This window comes from Thalassophryne amazonica, chromosome 6 (assembly GCF_902500255.1).
Source record: "Thalassophryne amazonica chromosome 6, fThaAma1.1, whole genome shotgun sequence".
Lineage (NCBI taxonomy): Eukaryota > Metazoa > Chordata > Actinopteri > Batrachoidiformes > Batrachoididae > Thalassophryne > Thalassophryne amazonica.
In genome coordinates, this window is record NC_047108.1 from 35,212,427 (window position 1) to 35,232,270 (window position 19,844).

General features: G+C 42.9%; 1 protein-coding gene across 11 annotated transcripts in view; it reads left to right on the forward strand.

The window, feature by feature from the left end:
- The window catches only part of trim33 (tripartite motif containing 33), a 204,632-nt gene that overhangs the window by 146,470 nt on the left and 38,318 nt on the right, over positions 1-19,844 (forward strand). For 5 of the 11 annotated variants that reach the window (XM_034171970.1, XM_034171976.1, XM_034171974.1 and 2 more), the window contains exons 11-12: positions 6,980-7,036; positions 7,279-7,482. In XM_034171970.1, coding sequence (XP_034027861.1) covers positions 6,980-7,036; positions 7,279-7,482 — 261 coding nt within the window. The remainder of the gene's footprint in view (positions 1-6,979; positions 7,037-7,278; positions 7,483-19,844) is intronic. The other 6 variants (XM_034171978.1, XM_034171979.1, XM_034171980.1 and 3 more) reach the window with 3 other exon arrangements.

The following is a 19,844-nucleotide window of genomic DNA, read 5'->3' on the forward strand; positions in this document are numbered from 1 at the left end:
TTGCCAATTATCTATGAAGCCCACCTCATTTTTTGGACGCCACTCAGACAGACAGCAATTCAAGGAGAACATGCAGCTAAACATGTCACTCCCGGTCTGATTGGGGAGGGGCCCAGAGAAAACTACAGAGTCCGACATTGTTTTTGCAAAGTTACACACCGATTTAATGTTAATTTTAGTGACCTCCGATTGGCGTAACCGGGTGTCATTACTGCCGACATGAATTACAATCTTTACGCAAATTTACGCTTAGCCTTAGCCAGCAGTTTCAAATTTCCTTCAATGTCGCCTGCTCTGGCCCCCGGAAGACAATTGACTATGGTTGCTGGTGTCGCTAACTTCACATTTCGCAAAACAGAGTCGCCAATAACCAGAGTTTGATCCTCGGCGGGTGTGTCGTCGAGTGGGGAAAAACGGTTAGAGATGTGAACGGGTTGGCGGTGTACACGGGGCTTCTGTTTAGGGCTACGCTTCCTCCTCACAGTCACCCAGTCGGCCTGCTTTCCCGGCTGCTCGGGATCTGCCAGGGGGTAACTAACGGCGGCTAAGCTACCTTGGTCCGCACCGACTACAGGGGCTTGGCTAGCTGTAGAATTTTCCACATTTAATGTGGAGGCTAAAGTCTTTCTATAATACAATGCTGCATTAGAAAATAGCAGTGATGGCTAGTGAGTGAAATATAATCTTCAGTAGGAGAATAATTTGCTGTTTTACCTTAAATTGGGGACGGAATCACAAAATGGTTTCTATAAAAAGGTAGATGGTGAACAGTTTATGATTTGGCTGTGAAAAAAATTTCACTCTGAAGATTCATTTATGTATTTATTTTGTTGTTGTGGCTTTAATAGGGCAGCCCGGCTTGCTAAACTTAAAAGCATACGTCCTACGAATGGTTTGTGCTGACACTCCCACACTCCGCCCAGGTAATAGTTTCTTCCCACAAGTAGCGTCACTTCTAACGGGAAAATGTTTTACTGTTTTGTTTTCGGCTGCACTCACCAAAGCAGTCGCGAAAAGTGCAGTTTTTTTCCCAGTGGAGAAGGGAAGAGGAGGAAAATGTGTGAGAGGTTGTGTCGGTAAGTGTTAGCCTACACAGCTAACTAGAGTAGCTGCATTCTCTCGCTGCACAGCCTCCTCGATGTGTTGGTGCTCCAGGTCATAAACAAGTCGCAACACATGTACACTTTCCAACACGTCGTCACTTTTTCTTTGCATTTTCACTTTGAGATCAAAAGCTTAGCATTTGACTTTGTCAAACCAAGATCTCTGAGGTCATTCAGATCTCCTTGAACAAAACTTCTCCTTGACACTAACTTCTCCTTGATTTGGGAAGTAAGGATTCCTCTCACGAACTGTATCTGTAATGTCATAGTCCACTTCACTGTTCTCCCCATCCTCTGATTCAGTGCTTTCTTCTTCTGATGGTTGTTTTCTTTCTGGAGGTGAAGGTACAGGAAGCTCAGCACTATGTGGCACTGGTGCAGTTGAAGATGAAATGTCAGGATAAAGAATAGCAGGTGCATTCTTCCCAGTTTGGCGTTTGGAAGGATCCACCATGCAGAAGTAGCAGTTGGTTGAGTGGTCACTGGGTTCCCACCATATTCTTGGAACAGCAAACTTCATTGCTCTTTTATCCCCTCTGCACCATCCTGCAAAAAAGAGTGAAAATATTTGTTTAATGACTGACCATTCAATATTTGCAAAACAAGATTTTGTCTTTTTCAACAAAACATAACTTTTCTCACCTTCAGGTGTTTTCTTGCAATATTCACAAGCTAAGTTAAAGTGCCCAGTTCTTATCTTGGTCTCCAACTGGCATTCCAAAATAAGCTTTGTAAGCTTCACACATTTTGCTGGATGCTGTCGTTCTTTGATTAAAGAGTGAAATATTCATGAACAAAGGAGGTTCTTCAAACCTCAGTAAAGTACTCTCCTGTTCTTGAAAGTTCTTGCTCAGTCTGTACAAATGAGGAAGGTTTTCATAAATATGATTGCTTTGTCAACATTGTATTATGTTTGAAATGATGTTTGAACCCTTTTGACATGATCACTAAAAGAAAATATGATGACCACAACTCTGACAAATGGACTTACCTTTTCCAGAAATTAGTAGTGAACACTCAGTGAATGCGAAAACTGGTTCATTTGCAATTTCATTGTCCTGACCACAAAACCAATGTTTGGAGGTCAAGACCACTCTTTTCTCTTTTGATTGGTTGCGAAGAAATGAGAAATTATGGTTTTAACCCAGGAACAAGACAAAAGTGAAAATTTGTTTTATCTGAGAAATTCCAAAGGCTCACGGTGGCTGTGCATTCTGTTCGGCCATGGAGGAACTGCATCTTCTGATGGAATTAAGTTTTAATGCGTGGACAGGCTGTGCACACGTGCAAAAAAGTCTAATGCTTCTGGGTTTGCAGTGACCCCCATGCACGCAGCGACAGCAGGCTTCACCTGTGTGGAGAATGTGGATGAGACGATACGGATTTATTGTATTTATTTTCATTGTCTGTGAGGACATCAATGGAAGCTGAGAGACGCGGCTCTTAGACATCATCACATGTAAATTGTCCCTCGAAATGTGGATTTCAGTTTTTTTTAAACACCTCCCCCTTCCATATATATATGTAGGTTTTTGTTTGCTTGTGTTTTACAGACCGACCCTTCAAACCACGGCTTTTTCTTTATTATTATTTATTCATTTTTGTCCACCCACCACCACGACCCTGGCCCTCGGGTCCTAGACAGATTTGCAAATCAATAAAACCAATCATCATGGCCTAACTCTGTATTTTAGCACCTGACAAAGGTTTCTCATAGTAAACCCCTCATTCATGTGGTTGTTTCAGCTGTTGAATGTTCTTGATTCAGTGCCATCTGAGCGATTGGGCTTAAGCCCCTTTCACACCGGGCCTGCATACAGTTGCATATGATGCGTTTCATAACGCAGGAATGTCTGTCAGTCGCGCGCAGCAGTGGGGGAGAAGCTTGAGGTGAGACTGCCGAGGAGCTGCAGCCAGGCTGTCATGAGCAGGAGTACGCTCAGATTTTTCTTCTAATTATCTTTATTCCTGTGACCATGGAACTGCAGCCGGCAGTCGCGCACACGCGAGCTGTCCGTGAGTGGACATGGAGATGTCATCCATAAGGACACTGGATGTGGACATATCCTCTACCTGGCGATCGGCCTGTGAGCAGGAGTTGATGGACTTTATTTAACACAATCCTGAGAGAACTCATGAAGAGATGAGAGCACCGAGGAGCTGCAGCCAGGCTGCATGATTTATAGCTCGGCAACAATTCCAAAATTCTGGAAAAAGTGGTGTCACGGCAGCTCGTAGACTATCTTACTGAGAATAATCTCTTTGAGCCAATGCAGTCTGCTTTTAGAAAATATCATTCCACAGAGACGGCTCTCACTAAAGTGGTGAATGATCTTCTGCTTACAATGTATATGGACACCACTACGGTTCTGTTGCTGTTAGATCTCAGTGCTGCATTTGATACAGTGGATCATCATATTCTACTTGATAGGCTGGAAAATCATTGTGGGATTACTGGGAGTGCCCTTGCATGGCTGACATCATACTTGACCAGTCATTCTCACTGTGTTTTGTACAGTAACATTACCTCTAACCTTAGTGACATGAAATTTGGGGTTCCACAAGGGTCTGTCTTAGGCCCCCTGCTTTTCTCCCTTTATATAGCACCCCTTGGGTACATATTGCGGTGTTTTGGGATTACCTTTCACTGCTATGCAGGTGATACTCGGTTATACATGCCGATAACTGCTGGTAATCTCGTTCACATAAAATCCTTAGAAGACTGCCTTGCAGCAGTGAGAAGTTGCATGTCTAGAAACTTCCTTTGATAAGACTGAAATGATGGTTCTTGGTCCAGTGAGACATCGGCATCAATTTGACCAGTTAATGCTCAGCCTTCACTGGCTTCCTGTCCCAGTGAGATCAGATTTTAAGGTTCTGCTACTAACCTATAAAATTATTCATGGACTGGCACCTCCCTACCTAGCTGACCTAATTAAACCTTACGTACCGGCCCGGGCTTTACGTTCTCAGGGTGCAGGACTACTTTGTGTCCCTAAGGTGAATAAGAAGTCTGTGGGTCACAGAGCTTTCTCTTATCGTGCCCCTGTTCTGTGGAATGATCACCCTGCGTCAATAAAACAGTCAGATTCTGTGGAGATTTTCAAGTCCAGACTTAAGACGCACTTATCTTCCCTTTCATATGGCTAGCATACTGGTACAGTTTTGTTTTACGCTTTTTACTCTTTTAATTCATTTTATTAGTAATTGGAGCGGCCTGCGGCCTCAACTTTACCTAAATTCTGGGTCTTTTTGTGAAGTTTAGGGCTAGTGGCCGGCGATCACCTTAGTATTTCTCTGTTTTTCTTGTTGTTTAATGCTGGCAAATTATACAGTATTTTTTGTCTTTCTGATGCCTGATTCTGTTTTTTCTCTCTGTTTAAGGTGCAGCTCCATCCAGAGATGGGAGGTGTGTTTGTGTTGGCGATCCTCCTGTCCTGTGCACCAATAGCATTTCTTGTATATTTGTCCGTGAATTGTTTCTGTAATTTATGTTTGTAGCGTGGCCCAAGGAGAGGCGTCACCCCTTTGAGTCTGGTCTACTTTCTTCCTCAGAGGGAGTTTTTCCTTACCGCTTTTGCTCTGGGGGTTGGTAAGGTTATTCCTTTCCTGTGTGAAGCGCTTTGAGGCAGCTCTGTTGTGATTTGGCGCTATATAAATGAAAATAAATTGAAACAATGGACCACAGCAGGAATCATAAATTGGCGTCTGGTAGCATGGTATTGTGAGGATGTAGCATCCAGTCACGTTAAGTACTGTTACGTTGCCTCAGCCTGCGTGAAAACTACTTCCTTTCTGCATCCAGTGCTCTACACCGAAAATCCCCCCAAAAAATTAACATGTTGAAATATATTTAATTTTTTGCGGCAGTTTTGCGTTGCTTTTTCCGTCCATCAGCGTATTGTGGCTTTAGGCTGCAAAACCCGGCTTCGTCATGACGCCACATGACGCAACTCTATGTTGACCCGGTGTGAAAGGGTCTTTAGGTTTGAAATTCCTCCAGATTCCTTGAATGGTTTATTGATATGCACTGTAGAGGGGAAAAAAATTGCAAATCACTTCCCATCTTTCTTTGAGCAACATCGTTTCATTAATTTTCTCAAAGGTTTGTTGCCAACCTGGAGATCCTCTGTCCATTGTTGCTCCTCAGACACTCAGCCTTTTGTGGATAATACTTAAGTACCTAATCATGATAATCACCTTTTGACATCACTTATTTGAAATAATGTCATAATATTTTTATTTTTAACCTCAGTATTAGCCCTACATGGCTCCATCCCAACTTTTTCATGTTTTGCAGACCTTGAATATCTTTTATTCATATTAACTGCTATGAAATAGAAGTGAAAGTAAGTCTTAGAATCACTGCTGTTCCACACTTTTCAAACTTCACAAAGACTTGGGGTTGTGGTTGCATAAGCAGTATATGTAGGTGAGGGCTGTTCATTAAAGATTTCCCCTGACCAACTTCCCATTATTGTATGAGTCTGAAATTGCACATGTATAATAATACTTATCTCTATAGGTCACATGGTAATTTGTGGCCCTGAACTCCTAACAGTTTCTCTTTTAGGGGTGCTAAGGTGGGGTAAGGTGCGATAATGGAGTCAGTTGAATGCAGAGCAGTCATGGGGTTCCTGTACTTGAGAGGCAGCACACCAAGGGAGATGTTCAGTGAGATGAAAGAGGCTTTTGGGAAGGATGCCCCATCATATGACATAGTTGAGCGCTGACATCGTCAGTTCAAGTTTGGTCGGACATTGGTGGAAACCGCACCCATTCCAGTGCGACAGCGGTTCACCATACATGACGAGACCATTCAGCAAGTAGAAGCCAACATTTGAAGGATCACTGCATAACCATTTGCCAACTAGTCCAAAATGTCGAGAGCTGTGTGGGGTCTGTAGAAAAAAAAAATCAGGAGGACTTGTTGACAGACTAATCACACAGGATGAAACATGGGTCCATCACTATGGCCCAGAGACTAAAGTCCAATTGAAGCATTATGACTCACTACTTCTAAAAAAGGCATGTGTCCAACCCTTGGTGGGCAATGTCATGCTCATGGTCTTTTGGGACCAGCATGGAGTAGATGATGGATTTCCTGGCAGAGAGTACCACAATTACTGGAACATATAATTCACTCCCACAGAAATTGTGGAATGCCATCAAAACCGAGAGGCATGGCATACTCACCAAAGGTGTCCGCCTCCTGCAAGACAACACCTACTTCACAACTGACATATTCCCCAGACGGAAGCACAGTCCTGTGTCTATGAAATCCTTCCTCACCCCTCCCCTTTACTCTCTTGGCCTTGCACTATCTGACTTCCACCTCTTTCAACCATGAAGTCATTTTTGAGGGGCAAGCGCTTCCCAGGTGATGAAATGCTAATTTCTGAGGTCAAGTTGTGGTTTCTTATGCAACCTGCAGACTTCTACAGGCGAGGTCTCCATGGCTGCACAAAACGATGGGAGAAGTGTGTGACCATTGGTGGTACCTATGTAGAGAAAGACTAATAACTGTGCCAAGTTTGGTTCCTCTCAGTCCATGGGAAATGAGCCAAGGGAAATCTTTAATCAATAACCCTTGTGTGCCCTGAAATAGCATTGTTTGTTTGAGTTGTTACTAGATGTTCAGACACTTTTTTCACAGTTAAATTTTAAAAGTTTTTTTTTTGAAAGGATTTGTAAATGGATTGTAATGTAAACTGGTTTATCATTAAGTTCTGCTTAGCACTACCTCACCAATGCATCTGTACATAATTTAAGTGATTATTTGCTGACGTATAGTATATATTGTACATTTTTGCCTGCCTGTAAAGCTAGGTAGGAGGCACCCCCACTATATCCAGCCCCTTTTTCTTTGTGTCCAGATGTCTATAGAATCTGAGATGAGCCACCAAAGGTTTCGTTTCTTACTGCAATCAGGGGTTTGGCACCTTTTTTCCTACTTTGTCATTTGTGTGTTTTGTGCAGCATGTGTTGTCACCCAAATGCATGATCATGCAGCCACATTGTTTGCACAATAAAGAAGGTTTGATGTAGCAGAGTGTATGATCTGCCTCATTTTTACCATCTTCTTTCCTTTTATTTCTTACTCTGTGCCACTGTTCTTCCTACCTTCCTTTCTGTTGTCTCTTGTCTCTTCTTCCTGCTCTCTCTTTCCATGCAGCAGCATTCCAACCCAGGACATGCAGGACCTTTCCCGGTGGCATCGCTCCATAATGCCAACCCCACAAGTCCTACCAGTGCCAGCATGGCTGGTGCACATGCTCACCGAGGTCCTACCAGCCCAGTTATTGGTCCTATTGAGCTTATCCCCTCCGTCACCAATCCTGAAAACCTGCCCTGCCTACCTGAGATCCCACCTATTCAGGTATGCACATCAGTCATTATGTAATGTCTACATGAGGTTAAATTTGTCTCTTTAATACCTGTAAATGCACAGAGTGATCTACAAATATTCCTTGATTTCCACGTTTTGCAATCCACAAACACAAATTTATGATTTGTAACTTGTGCATTGGTTTTTCCAAATAGATGTGTATTTGTAAATATGTAATTTTTCATTTGTAAAAAAAAACAAAAACAAAAAAAGCATTTGTAAAACTGAAAATTCTGTTTGTGAAGTGTGATTCAGCATTTGTGGATCAGCGATAACGCATTTATCGCTTTGCTCGGTTAACAATTTTGAGACATTCTTACCACAAATCCACACAGATCCACAAAAAATAGCTCGCATTCACACAAAACAGCACCGTCATCCAGGAGATGGCAGTGTTGTTCTACGTATACAAATATTCCCTGATTTGCATGTGTTTTGCAAACAAATATTTTCTTAATTGTAACTTGTGTGTTGGTTTTCACAAATAGATATGTAATTCTTTTCCACTTGTAAAAATGAAGGAACTTGTAAAACTGAAAATTCTGTTTGTCAATTCTGTTAAGATGCATTAAGATATAAATAGTATACGAGGTCTGTCCGTAAAGTATAGGTCCTTTTTATTTTTTTCAAAAACTATATGGATTTCATTCATATGTTTTTACGTCAGACATGCTTGAACCCTCGTGCGCATGCGTGAGTTTTGCCACGCCTGTCGGTGACTTCATTCGCCTGTGAGCACTCCTTGTGGGAGGAGTCGTCCAGCCCCTCGTCGGAATTTCTTTGTCTGAGAAGTTGCTGAGAGACTGGCGCTTTGTTTGATCAAAATTTTTTCTAAACCTGTGAGACACATCGAAGTGGACACGGTTCAAAAAATTAATGTTATGTGTCGGACGCAGCTCGGAGAACCGACCAGCGTTTGAAGGACCCAGTATGAAATAAGCAGAGCACGGTTCAAAGGCTAACTGAATTTAATACATAACAGTGATAATATAATAAAAGGTGCGGCCTGGCGTGGTGCGCTCCCAGCAGCGCTAACGGTCCGGAGCCAGAAGCTGTTTCGGACCCAAGGACCCCGCCGACACCCCCCCAGGTGGCCGCAACAACCGAGTCTGTGAAAGAAGGAACCATTAAGTGAGTCCACACTCTACACACAGAACACTTAAAGGTGTACAAACAGCAAACACTTCCTGGCTTGATTACTGATCAGCTTCCCAACCTGCAGGCATGGAACAATCAGTTCACAAAACTCCACTGCAGTGAAAGCTGATACATGACTAACAAACAGCTCAATACAATAAGGTGTGAGGGACACCACATTTACTGACTGTATAACTGTTAGTCACAAAATCTAACGTACCTCAGGAAGTGTGCTGACGAGCGTGAGACCTCACCCCCTCCTCTTTCACAGACTGTGCATCAAACCTGGACGTTCTCAGCATCCGCTGCTGATGAGATGGCTCCCGAGACGACGATCTCACCCGTCTGGTCACAAGGTCGAGTCTCTGGCAAATACACACTGTGCACTCCAGTCTTAAATGCCAACATGTTCCAATCCATCCAGATGCACCACAGCTGTGAGTCCTGACGAGTCGCAGGTGATCAGGGTGAGGTCCTGACAGCCTCAGCAACACAGCCACTCAGTCCCAAATGCACACCACCTGGGAGGAAAACCAAAAGACAGAAACAAACCGGCAGCCAGGCCCCCCCAGCCATATAACAATTAAGCTGGTTTTCAGTGAAAATTTTAATGGCTGATGAGAGATTTTGAGGTGATTCTGTCGCTTTAAGGACTTCCCACGGTGCGAGACGTCGCTCAGCGCTCTCAGGCGGCGTCATCAGCCTGTTCAAGCTGAAAACCTCCACATTTCAGGCTCTATTGATCCAGGACGTCGTGAGAGAACAGAGAAGTTTCAGAAGAAGTCGGTTTCAGCATTTTATCTGGATATTCCACTGTTAAAGGAGATTTTTTAATGAAAGACGTGCGGACGGGTCCGCGCGTCGGGATGCAGCCGCCGCGACGCTCCGCCACAGGAAAAACACCTCTGTTGAAAGCCTTGAGGACAAGTTGGAACATCTCCAGCTGATAAACAATTTCTCATATACTCACTCCACTGAAAGCCATCAAAAGCCAACTGGATTTTAACAAATGGTTAACAAATGTTTTTCCTGTGCCGCCGCGTCGGCTGCGTCCCGACGCGCGGACCCGTCCGCACGTCTTTCATTAAAAAAATCTCCTTTAACAGTGGAATATCCGGAATAAAATGCTGAAACCGACTTCTTCTGAACGTCTCTGTTCTCTCACGACGTCCTGGATCAATAGAGCTGAAATGTGGAGGTTTTTAAGCTTGAAACAGGCTGATGACGCTGCCTGAGAGCGCAGCGCGACGTCTCGCACCGTGAAAAGTCCTTAAAGCGACAGAATCACCTCAAAATCTCTCATCAGCTGTTAAAATTTTCACTGAAAACCAGCCTAATTTTTCGAACCATGTCCACTTCGATGTGTCTCACAGGTTTAGAAAAAATTTTGATCAAACAAAGCGCCAGTCTCTCAGCAACATCTCAGACAAAGGAATTCCGACGAGGGGCTGGACGACTCCTCCCACAAGGAGTGCTCACAGGCGAATGACGTCACCGACAGGCGTGGAAAAACTCACGCATGCGCACGGGGTTCAAGCATGTCTGACGTAAAACATATGAATGAAATCCATATAGTTTTTGAAAAAATAAAAGGACCTATACTTTACGGACAGCCCTCGTATATACACCATGAAATACAATGAAAACATAATAACACTGCCATTGGCTGTTATTTTGTTTTCATTGATAAGAACACTCGCATATAATGGATTCAGGTGGACCAGCAAGTTTTGTCCATTATAATCAAAATCCGTTAAACTCATATGTATAAAACAGACAAAATCTATTATATGAATAAAATGGACAAAATCCGTCATATTTATGTAACGGATTAGTTACAATTAGGATTCACAGCATGATCTACGCAGAATTCTGATTCGGGACCTGCCTAATTTAATGACTGGGCCAAAAATTCCACTGGAAAAAATAAAGGCCTGTCTTAAATAAGTGATGGGCATTATGTCCATTAAAAAGATTACATTCAGTCAAGTCACTGTTTTTTTTCCAAGTCCGCTGCCAAGTGTACCTTAAAATCCTCTGCAGCTCCTCTGTAACCCTTGGCCATGCAATGATGTTGACATGTGTGACAGTTTGGGATGCACCAATCCACATTTTTTCACTTCAGATCTGATCTCGAGACCGAAATTTGGATATCTGTCAATACCAATACTATTAACAATACCAGAGCTCTGTTTGCTTGAATGTTATTATTATCATTTTTGTTGGTTTTATGTGAGGATATTTTGCATTCCCAGTTATACAGCTTCATGATGAAGTGTTTAGAGAAGGATTTTCTAACAAGGAGACCTAAAGTTCAGCTACAATTTGCCAGACAGCACATCTACGATGCAAGCCTAGATTTGATGTTTTTCGTGAAAGAATTAAGTACTTTTTAATATACTTTTTTTAGACTTGTTTTTATAGATTTAAAAGAGAAAAGAGTGTGTTCTCTCTGTCTCCGTCTCTGTCTGTCTTTCTCTCTCTGTCTCTTTCTCAATTTTCAATTTCAGTGTAGCTTTATTGACATGGGAAACATATGTTTATATTGTCAAAGCAAGTGTTCGAGTAAAAATTAGAAATTAAGTGCTCTCTCTCTCTCTCATTCTCGCTCGCTCACTCTCTTGGTCTCTCTTGCTTGTTCTCTCTCCTGCTAAGAGCAACGTTAGAACTTTTTGGAAACACGTAGTCTTTCATCTGTAAAATATACCGGAAATTTCTAAATGTATTATCAGCTATGCTCACGCAAGGAACTCTGGATTAATACTGAAGGATTTTGATCACGAGTTTTTCCCCATTCAGCAGATAAACTCTTTTCGGCTGCACTCTGAGCTGCTGTTTCATAGCGTTTCACTGCCTCGGGATGCTAAAGCGGCTGACTTTTCTGCACACATTTGTCAGCACAAATCAGTTCATTTTTCGGAAAATCCGTGCTCTGCGGCACAGACAATTTTAACCAGAGAACCGGGCGGAAATTTGCTGCTACCCGGCGCTGCTCCTCGATTGCGGAACAGACCTCTCTGAAACAGCTTGGCTTCAGTTCAGAAAACTTCCTCCTCTGTGGCTCCTCTCCGGTATTGGAAAATGCCACAGGTTGTATCTGTACTTTCCAATACTTGAATTTACGTTGGTATCGGAAGCCGATACACACACTGGATCGGATTGGATCAGTCCCATCCTGAGTGACATTTTTAAAGTTCTCCATCGCGTCTTTATGCAATATTTCTGCGTTATGCTTTTTTCTTGATTTGTCGAGCTCTTAATTTCCACAATCATCTACTGTACCTCCAAAAGTAAGGTGTACAGTTTCGTCCATGGAGGAAATATGTTTGGCCAAACGTTTTTGCTCCAACTCGGCGTGCACACTGCAAACACTTTTAAAATATGTCAGGAGATGAAGGATTGAAAAGTGACAAATCACAGCCTGTGCATCTCTGATTTAGCATGTACACATCAAGCTGCAGGTCCTGGGTCTGAGCACGGTTTGAAAAAAAAATGGCCGGAGTTTTAATCATTAATTGTCTGTACATGTCGAAGGGTTTTTAATGAAAATGCATTGTAGTCAGACAGGACGTTTCATCCGATGTGAGCGAAAATCCTTATGCAAAATCCGGCATATACATTGTTTATTACATGGAAAGCCATATAAAAGCATTGGGACTTTTGTTTTTGTCTGGTGAGTGCGAATATCCAGAGTCGCAGACTGAACGGTCCCCCCTAAAATTCGGCCCGCCTTGCCTTCACTGTGCATGCGTCATTTCGGACCACAGCAGAGTCTCTACACCCAAAGCGATCAAAGGGAATAATGTGATTCTTAAATGAGGCCTGCCACCGGTGTACACATTTAGTCATGTCCCTTGTGATTGCGAAGCAAGGCGGGGGTGTTGCTCTTACCTATAAATCTAGGTTTAGTTTATTAGCTGTTGGGGGTCACAAATATAACTCATTTGAACATCTGATTCTCCGCTCTGCCCACGATGCTACCTGTTGCCAAGGTCAAAAGAATAAAAAATGTGCCGTATTACTTTGTCACTAAATATAGGCCCCCTGGCCCATACTCCGAATTCTTAGATGAATTTGGTGCGTTTTATCTCTAACCTGTCGACTAGATTACATTCTGATTATTGGTGACTTTAACATTTCTATAAATAAGCATTCTGATCCCCTCTGCAAATCATTTATGGAAATTGTGGATGCATTAGGATTTCAGCAATGCATTCAGGATTTGATGGACATTAGTGGAAATACCTTGGATTGTGGTTCTCACACGTGGTATTGCTATCATGAAATGAATATTGACATTATGCCTCTTGCATCGGTGGTCTCTGATCACTGCTGTGTTTAGTGGAACAACAACCTTATTTATCACTGCGGCAACCCATCAACTCCTCAACTATGACTGAACCTTGAGCTAGACTGCCTAATATTAGCTTCACATTTTGAAAATGGACAGTCTTGTGAATAGTTTAAACTCAGCACTCAAAACTAAACTCGACATGATTGCGCCACCTTTATAACCACGCCCCCCCAAAACACAGTCACCTTGGTTCAGTGATACTTGTATGACCTCAAACAAAAGGCTAGAGGTCCAGAAGAGAAATGGCGTAGTTCAAAATTAGAAGTATTCCACCTCGCATGTAGGGCTGTCACAATTATTACAATATTCGTCAATCGCGATTATTTTCATATTCGCGATTACCGTGAATTATTTATTTTATCCACAAAGCATAAAATGACTCAGAATCTGACATCATTGTGCTGCAGCCTCGCTCTCATCTTAAGGCGGGACAATAACATGGAGGCTGAAGAGCGATCCGTCCTGCTGTTTGGATAAGACGGCCGATTAAAACAGTGGCCGTCTACTTCCAAAGCAGTCTAAAATGCGGAGCTGTCGGTGTGTGCCTGTGTGTGTGTGCGCGCACGCGTGCGGAGTCAGCAGGCTGCAGACTGCGAGGGAGGGGGTGCATGAGGGAGATTCCTGAATGCAGGTGCGACACGTTAGCGAGCGCGGAACAGAGAGAGGATTTTAACCCGAGTGAACATGTTATAAAACAAACCAAAACGTGAAGCTGCTTTTACTTCTCTCTGAACTTTCTCTAAAGGTGTGATTCTGCCATTACCATCCTGTTCACACCATGTGCACATCGTATGCTGAATTTATGAGATCATGAGATGAAATAAAAGGTCAAATAGCTTTAAAAACATATTTAAAAAATGAGAATATATGAATGAACTGAGCCACAAGCAAAAACAAAAAAACCCTGACATGGATAAGCTGTGGTGATGTTCAGATGCACAGATCACAAAAAGCAGGTGAGAACTCTGAACTTTAACAGCTGTTACTTTCCAAAGGTATTTATTTGTTCAATATGGACTTAATGCAGTGTTTAAGCACAAAACGTGACTGATGAGGAGAAACAATTTCAGAAATGCAACAGAAACAACCACAATTCAGAAAAAGTTGGGACTGTATGTAAAATGAAGATAAAAATAAAATGTTGCACCATTCCCACTTTCTCCATTCACAGAAGCCAAATGTTCTTCCAGAGTTGTGTAATTATACAACCCCTGGCAATAATTATGGAATCACCGGCCTCGGAGGATGTTCGTTCAGTTGTTTAATTTTGTAGAAAAAAAAGCAGATCACAGACATGACACAAAACTAAAGTCATTTCAAATGGCAACTTTCTGGCTTTAAGAAACACTATAAGAATCAAGAAAAAAAATTGTGGCAGTCAGTAACGCTTACTTTTTTAGACCCAGCAGAGGAAAAAAATATGGAATCACTCAATTCTGAGGAATAAATTAAGGAATCACCCTGTAAATTTTCATCCCCCAAAACTAACACCTGCATCAAATCAGATCTGCTGTTAGTCTGCATCTAAAAAGGAGTGATCACCACCTTGGAGAGCTGTTGCACCAAGTGGACTGACATGAATCATGGCTCCAACACGAGAGATGTCAATTGAAACAAAGGAGAGGATTATCAAACTCTTAAAAGAGGGTAAATCATCACGCAGTGTTGCAAAAGATGTTGGTTGTTCACAGTCAGCTGTGTCTAAACTCTGGACCAAATACAAACAACATGGGAAGGTTGTTAAAGGCAAACATACTGGTATACCAAGGAAGACATTAAAGCGTCAAGACAGAAAACTTAAAGCAATATGTCTCAAAAATTGAAAATGCACAACAAAACAAAAGGAAGGAATGGGAGGAAACTGGAGTCAACGTCTGTGACCGAACTGTGCCATTCCAATGAGATTTATAAAGATGACTGCCTGAAGAGAACATGTAAATTTCCACAGTCATTGATGATATGGGGCTGCATGTCAGGTAAAAGCACTGAGGAGATGGCTGTCATTACATCATCATTAAATGCACAAGTTTACGTTGATATTTTGGACACTTTTCTTATCCCATCAATTGAAAGGATGTTTGGGGATGATGAAATCATTTTTCAAGATGATAATGCATCTTGCCATAGAGCAAAAACTGTGAAAACATTCCTTGCAAAAAGACACACAGGGTCAATGTCATGGCTTGCAAATAGTCCGGATCTTAATCCAATTGAAAATCTTTGGTGGAAGTTGAAGAAAATGGTCCATGACAAGGCTCCAACCTGCAAAGCTGATCTGGCAACAGCAATCAGAGAAAGTTGGAGCCAGATTGATGAAGAGTACGAGGTCTGTGATAAAAAAAAAGTGGTCCTTTTTATTTTTTTCAAAAAGTAAATGGATTTGATTCATACGTTTTTACGTCAGACAAACTTGAACCCTCGTGCTCATGCGTGAGTTTTGTCATGCCTGTCGGTGACGTCATTCGCCTGTGGGCAGGCTTTGAGTGTGATGTGGACTCCCCCTCCCGTCGGAATCTCTTTGTCTGAGAAGCTGCAGGGAGACGGCGCGCGTTGCTTCATCAAATTTTTTCAGGACCGGTGAGGGATATCCATGTGGACACTATTCGAGAAATTCAGCTGGTTTTCGGTGTAAAGTTTAACGGCTGATGAGAGATTGTGGAGTTTCCTTCGTTTTAAGCACAGCCCACAAAGCGGATCGGCGCGGCGCGGTCGGAGGTGGCGTCCATCTGGCTGTTTCGAGCTGAAAACATCCTAATTTAAAGCTTTGTTCACCCAGGACGTCGTCAGAGAACAGAGAAGTTTCAGAAGAAGCCGGCATCAGGAGTTTACCCGGACATTCCACTGTTAAAGGAGATTTTGTAATGAAAGAATGTGCAGACGAATTTGCCGAGTCGGATCCATGACGACGTGGCAAATCCGTCTGCGCCGCGACATGAAAAACACCTCTGTGTTGAAAACCATTTGTAAAATTCAGGCGGCTTTTGATGGCTTTCAACAAGTGAGTATCTGAGAAATTGTTAAACAGCTTGGGCATGTTCCAACTTGTCCATTAAGGTTTCCAACGGAGGTGTTTTTCCTGTGGCAACCCCCCGCAGTCGGGTCCGGCCCGACATGTGAATCTGCCTGCACGTTCTTTCATTACAAAATCTCCTTTAACAGTGGAATGTCTGGATAAACTCCTGATCCCGAATTTTTCTGAAAGTTCTCTGTTATCTCACGACGTCTTGGGTCCACAGAGCCTGAAATTAGGAAGTTTTCAGCTTGAAACAGCGAGACGACGCCGCCTTGGAGCGCAGATCGCCATCAGGCGCCGTGGGCCGTCCTTACGGCGACAGTAAAACTCCAAAATCTCTCATCAGCCGATAAAATTTTCACCGAAAACCAGCTGAATTTATCGAATGGTGTCCACTCAGTTGTGCCTTACAGGTTTTGAAAACATTTTTGCCAAACAAAGCAGCAGTCTCTGAGCCATTCCTAAACAATGAAAAAATTGACGAGAGGGTGGGCCACTCCTCACTCAAAGACTGCCCACAGGCGAATGACGTAACCGACAGGTGTGAAAAAAGTCTTGCATGCCCACGAGGGTTCAAGCATGTCTGATGTAATCACACGTGATTCAAGTCCATATAGTTTTTGAAAAAAATAATAAGGTCCGTTACTTTTCTCACAGACCTCGTACTGTTTGTCATTCATTAAGTCCATGCCTCAGAGACTGCAAGCTGTTATAAAAGCCAGAGGTGGTGCAACAAAATACTAGTGATGTGTTGGAGCGTTCTTTTGTCAGAATTGAGTGATTCCATATTTTTTCCCTCTGCTTGGTCTAAAAAAGTAACCGTTACTGACTGCCACAATTTTTTTTCCTGATTTCTTATAGTATAATAAATTGAAAATGAAAATAAATTGAAATTAGCCATCAGATGACAAAGTAAAACCTCTTAAATCATTCTAAAGTTAGTTTTAAGCAGAAGTGAGGCAGTTTTAAGAAGAAACGAGGCGATAATTGGTGAGTTGCTACTGACACTTTGAAATGACAGAGGCCCAGTGAGCGCAGCCAAAATAGCATTAAAAAAGGTTACAGTTTTTTCAGAGTTCTGCCCACAATGTGCAGGACTGGGCAGTACCACTCACTGCGTGATTTGTGCACCCAGTACCTACTAAGGCCGCACAGCATCTGTTACAGGGCTCCAGGGTGCACATGGGCGCATTTTTTGAGAGGATTGGTAGGTAAAATTTCACCCGATTGCATTGGAGCAAGTGCATGATGAATATTTGTTTTACTGGCAGCTATTGTCCTCGGCCATTACAAAATGCAACAGTTAGAGTGACAGTGATGCAAGCAGTTTTGAGCAGAGAAAAAGGAAAGAGGTGTGCGTTCATGAAATCGAGCAAACATTGTTGCTTTCTGCTCAGATTTTGCTTCATGCAAAACAGCCTGGGGCGTCATGTGCAGATGAGTTAAGTTTGTCAGTTTCTGTCCGTGTGTGCGTAAAGTCTGACGTTGCTAGGCAACAGCAGGCTGTGGGGTAGATAGGTAAGAAGGGGGGTCCGAATTCCTTCACCAAGGCCGTAGATCCTTCTGGAGGAAGAGCAGGGCATTTGACCTTCAGTAGCTGATAAGGCTGCCATGTTACAGATACAGATTTCCATTTACTGCACCTCTGACTGTCTAGAGTCCAAATTTATGAAGAATATTCTCCGGTCCTCAGCAGCACATTCCTTTGCAATGCAGTGATATGCTCCAAGATGGAATCCATTTTGTGTTTGAGTTCAAGAGTTCACGCAGTCTGCGATTGTTGCCTTGCCCAACTCATTAATCATGACGGACAGATGAGGGGACAATATCTTGCAGCCGGTAGCAGCCATCTTGCTAATATTCCTGTGGGTCAGGGCAGCGTGCAAACCAATCAGCACCAAACCTCCCACCATAAAAATGAATAGAAATAAATCCTCAACGTCTTCCACAAAGAGTGGAGCCAAGCATGCCACGCTTCATTTCTCTCAGGCGTTGAGAGCATGGCCCGCTGGCCCCCAGCCCTGATTTCCTTGTCGAAAAAAATGGTGTCAATAGCGTTGAGAGACCACCTGATCAATTCCATGGTTAATCCAAATCTTAATTTGAAGAATTCAGTCTGGTGAAGCTGGGACTTTGAAGGTAGGAACACAGATAGAGAACAGAAAAGGAGAGGAGAAGGGAGGAATACGACTGTCCTTGCAACTTTCCCAAGCTGAATTAATCGCCACAATAATTGATAGAATACTCGATTACTAAAATAATCTATAGCTGCAGCCCTAGTCATTTTTATCATCGGTACACTTCAACTGTGAGAGACACAAAAAGAAAAAAAAAATCAGGAAATCACATTGTATGATTTTTAATTAACTAATTTGCATTTTATTGCATGAAATAAGTATTTAATCACCTACCAACCATAAGGAATTCTGGCTTTCACAGACCTGTTAGTTTCTCTTTAAGAAGCCCTCCTAATCTGTACTCTATCTATATTAATTGCACCTGTTTGAACTCGTTACCTGTATAAAATACACCTGTCCACACACTCAACCAATTACACTCCAACCTATCCACCATGGCCAATAACAAAGAGATGTCTAAGGACACCAGGGACAAAAAAGCAGCTTGGTGAGAAGGCAACAACCGCTAGAGTATTTATAAGAAAATGGGAAGAAACACAAGATGACTGTCAGTCTTGGTCGGTCTGGGGCTCCATGCAAGATCTCACCTCGTGGGGTAAGGATGATTCTGAGAAAGCCCAGGACTACATGAGAGGACCTGGTTAGTGACCTGAAGAGAGTTGGGACCACAGTCACAAAGATTACATTAGTAACACACGACTCCTTTATGGTTTAAAATCCTGCAGGGCAGCAAGGTCCCCCTGCGCAAGCCAGCACATGTCCAGGCCCGTTTGAAGCTCACCAGTGACCATCTGGATGAACCAGAGGAAGCATGGGGAGAAGGTCATGTGGCCAGATGAGACCAGAATAGAGTTTTTTGGCATCAACTCCACCCGCCGTGTTTGGAGGATGAGAGCAACCCCAAGAACACCGTCCCAACCGTGAAGCATGAGGGTGGAAACATCATTTTTGGGGGTGCTTTTCTCCAAAGGGGACAGGATGACTTCACCGTATTGAAGGGAGGATGGATGGGGTCATGTATCATGAGATTTTGGCAAACAACCTCCTTCCCCCAGTAAGCAATTGAAGATGGGTCATGGCTGGGTCTTCCAGCATAACATTGACCCCAAACACACAGCCAAGGCAACTCAGGAGTGGCTCCATAAGAAGCATTTTAAGGTTCTGGAGTGGCCTCGCCAGTCTGCAGACCTGAACTCAGTTGAAAAGTTTTGGAGGGAGCTGAAACTCCAAACCTGAAAGATTTGGAGAAGATCTCTATGGAGGAGTGGACCAAAATCCCTGCTGCAGTGTGCAAACTTGGTCAAGAACTGCTACAGTGAACAGTAATGATGCTTACCGGCAGAATTGTAACATCCTTCAGAAAACAAGCTGCAGATAGAGCTTGTGATCTAAAAAAAATCATCATTTAACAGCAGGTTGCAACACTGCTGTTTGCTGATTTACAAAAAACTCTGAATATTGAATGCTTTACCCTGATATTAAATAGGCTATGTTTATAATGCAGACAACATCCATCTGTCCATTTAGGGTCACGGGTGCTGAAGCCTGTCCTAGCAGTCATGAGGCGTGAGGCGAGGTAGACCCTGGACAGGATGCCAGTCTATCACAGGATCACATATAGACAGACAAACACATATAACATCCATGCATCTGGTCCTCGGTTCACATAGAATCCTCATTTCTTTTACAAGCGCTTGTGATTTCTTTATTA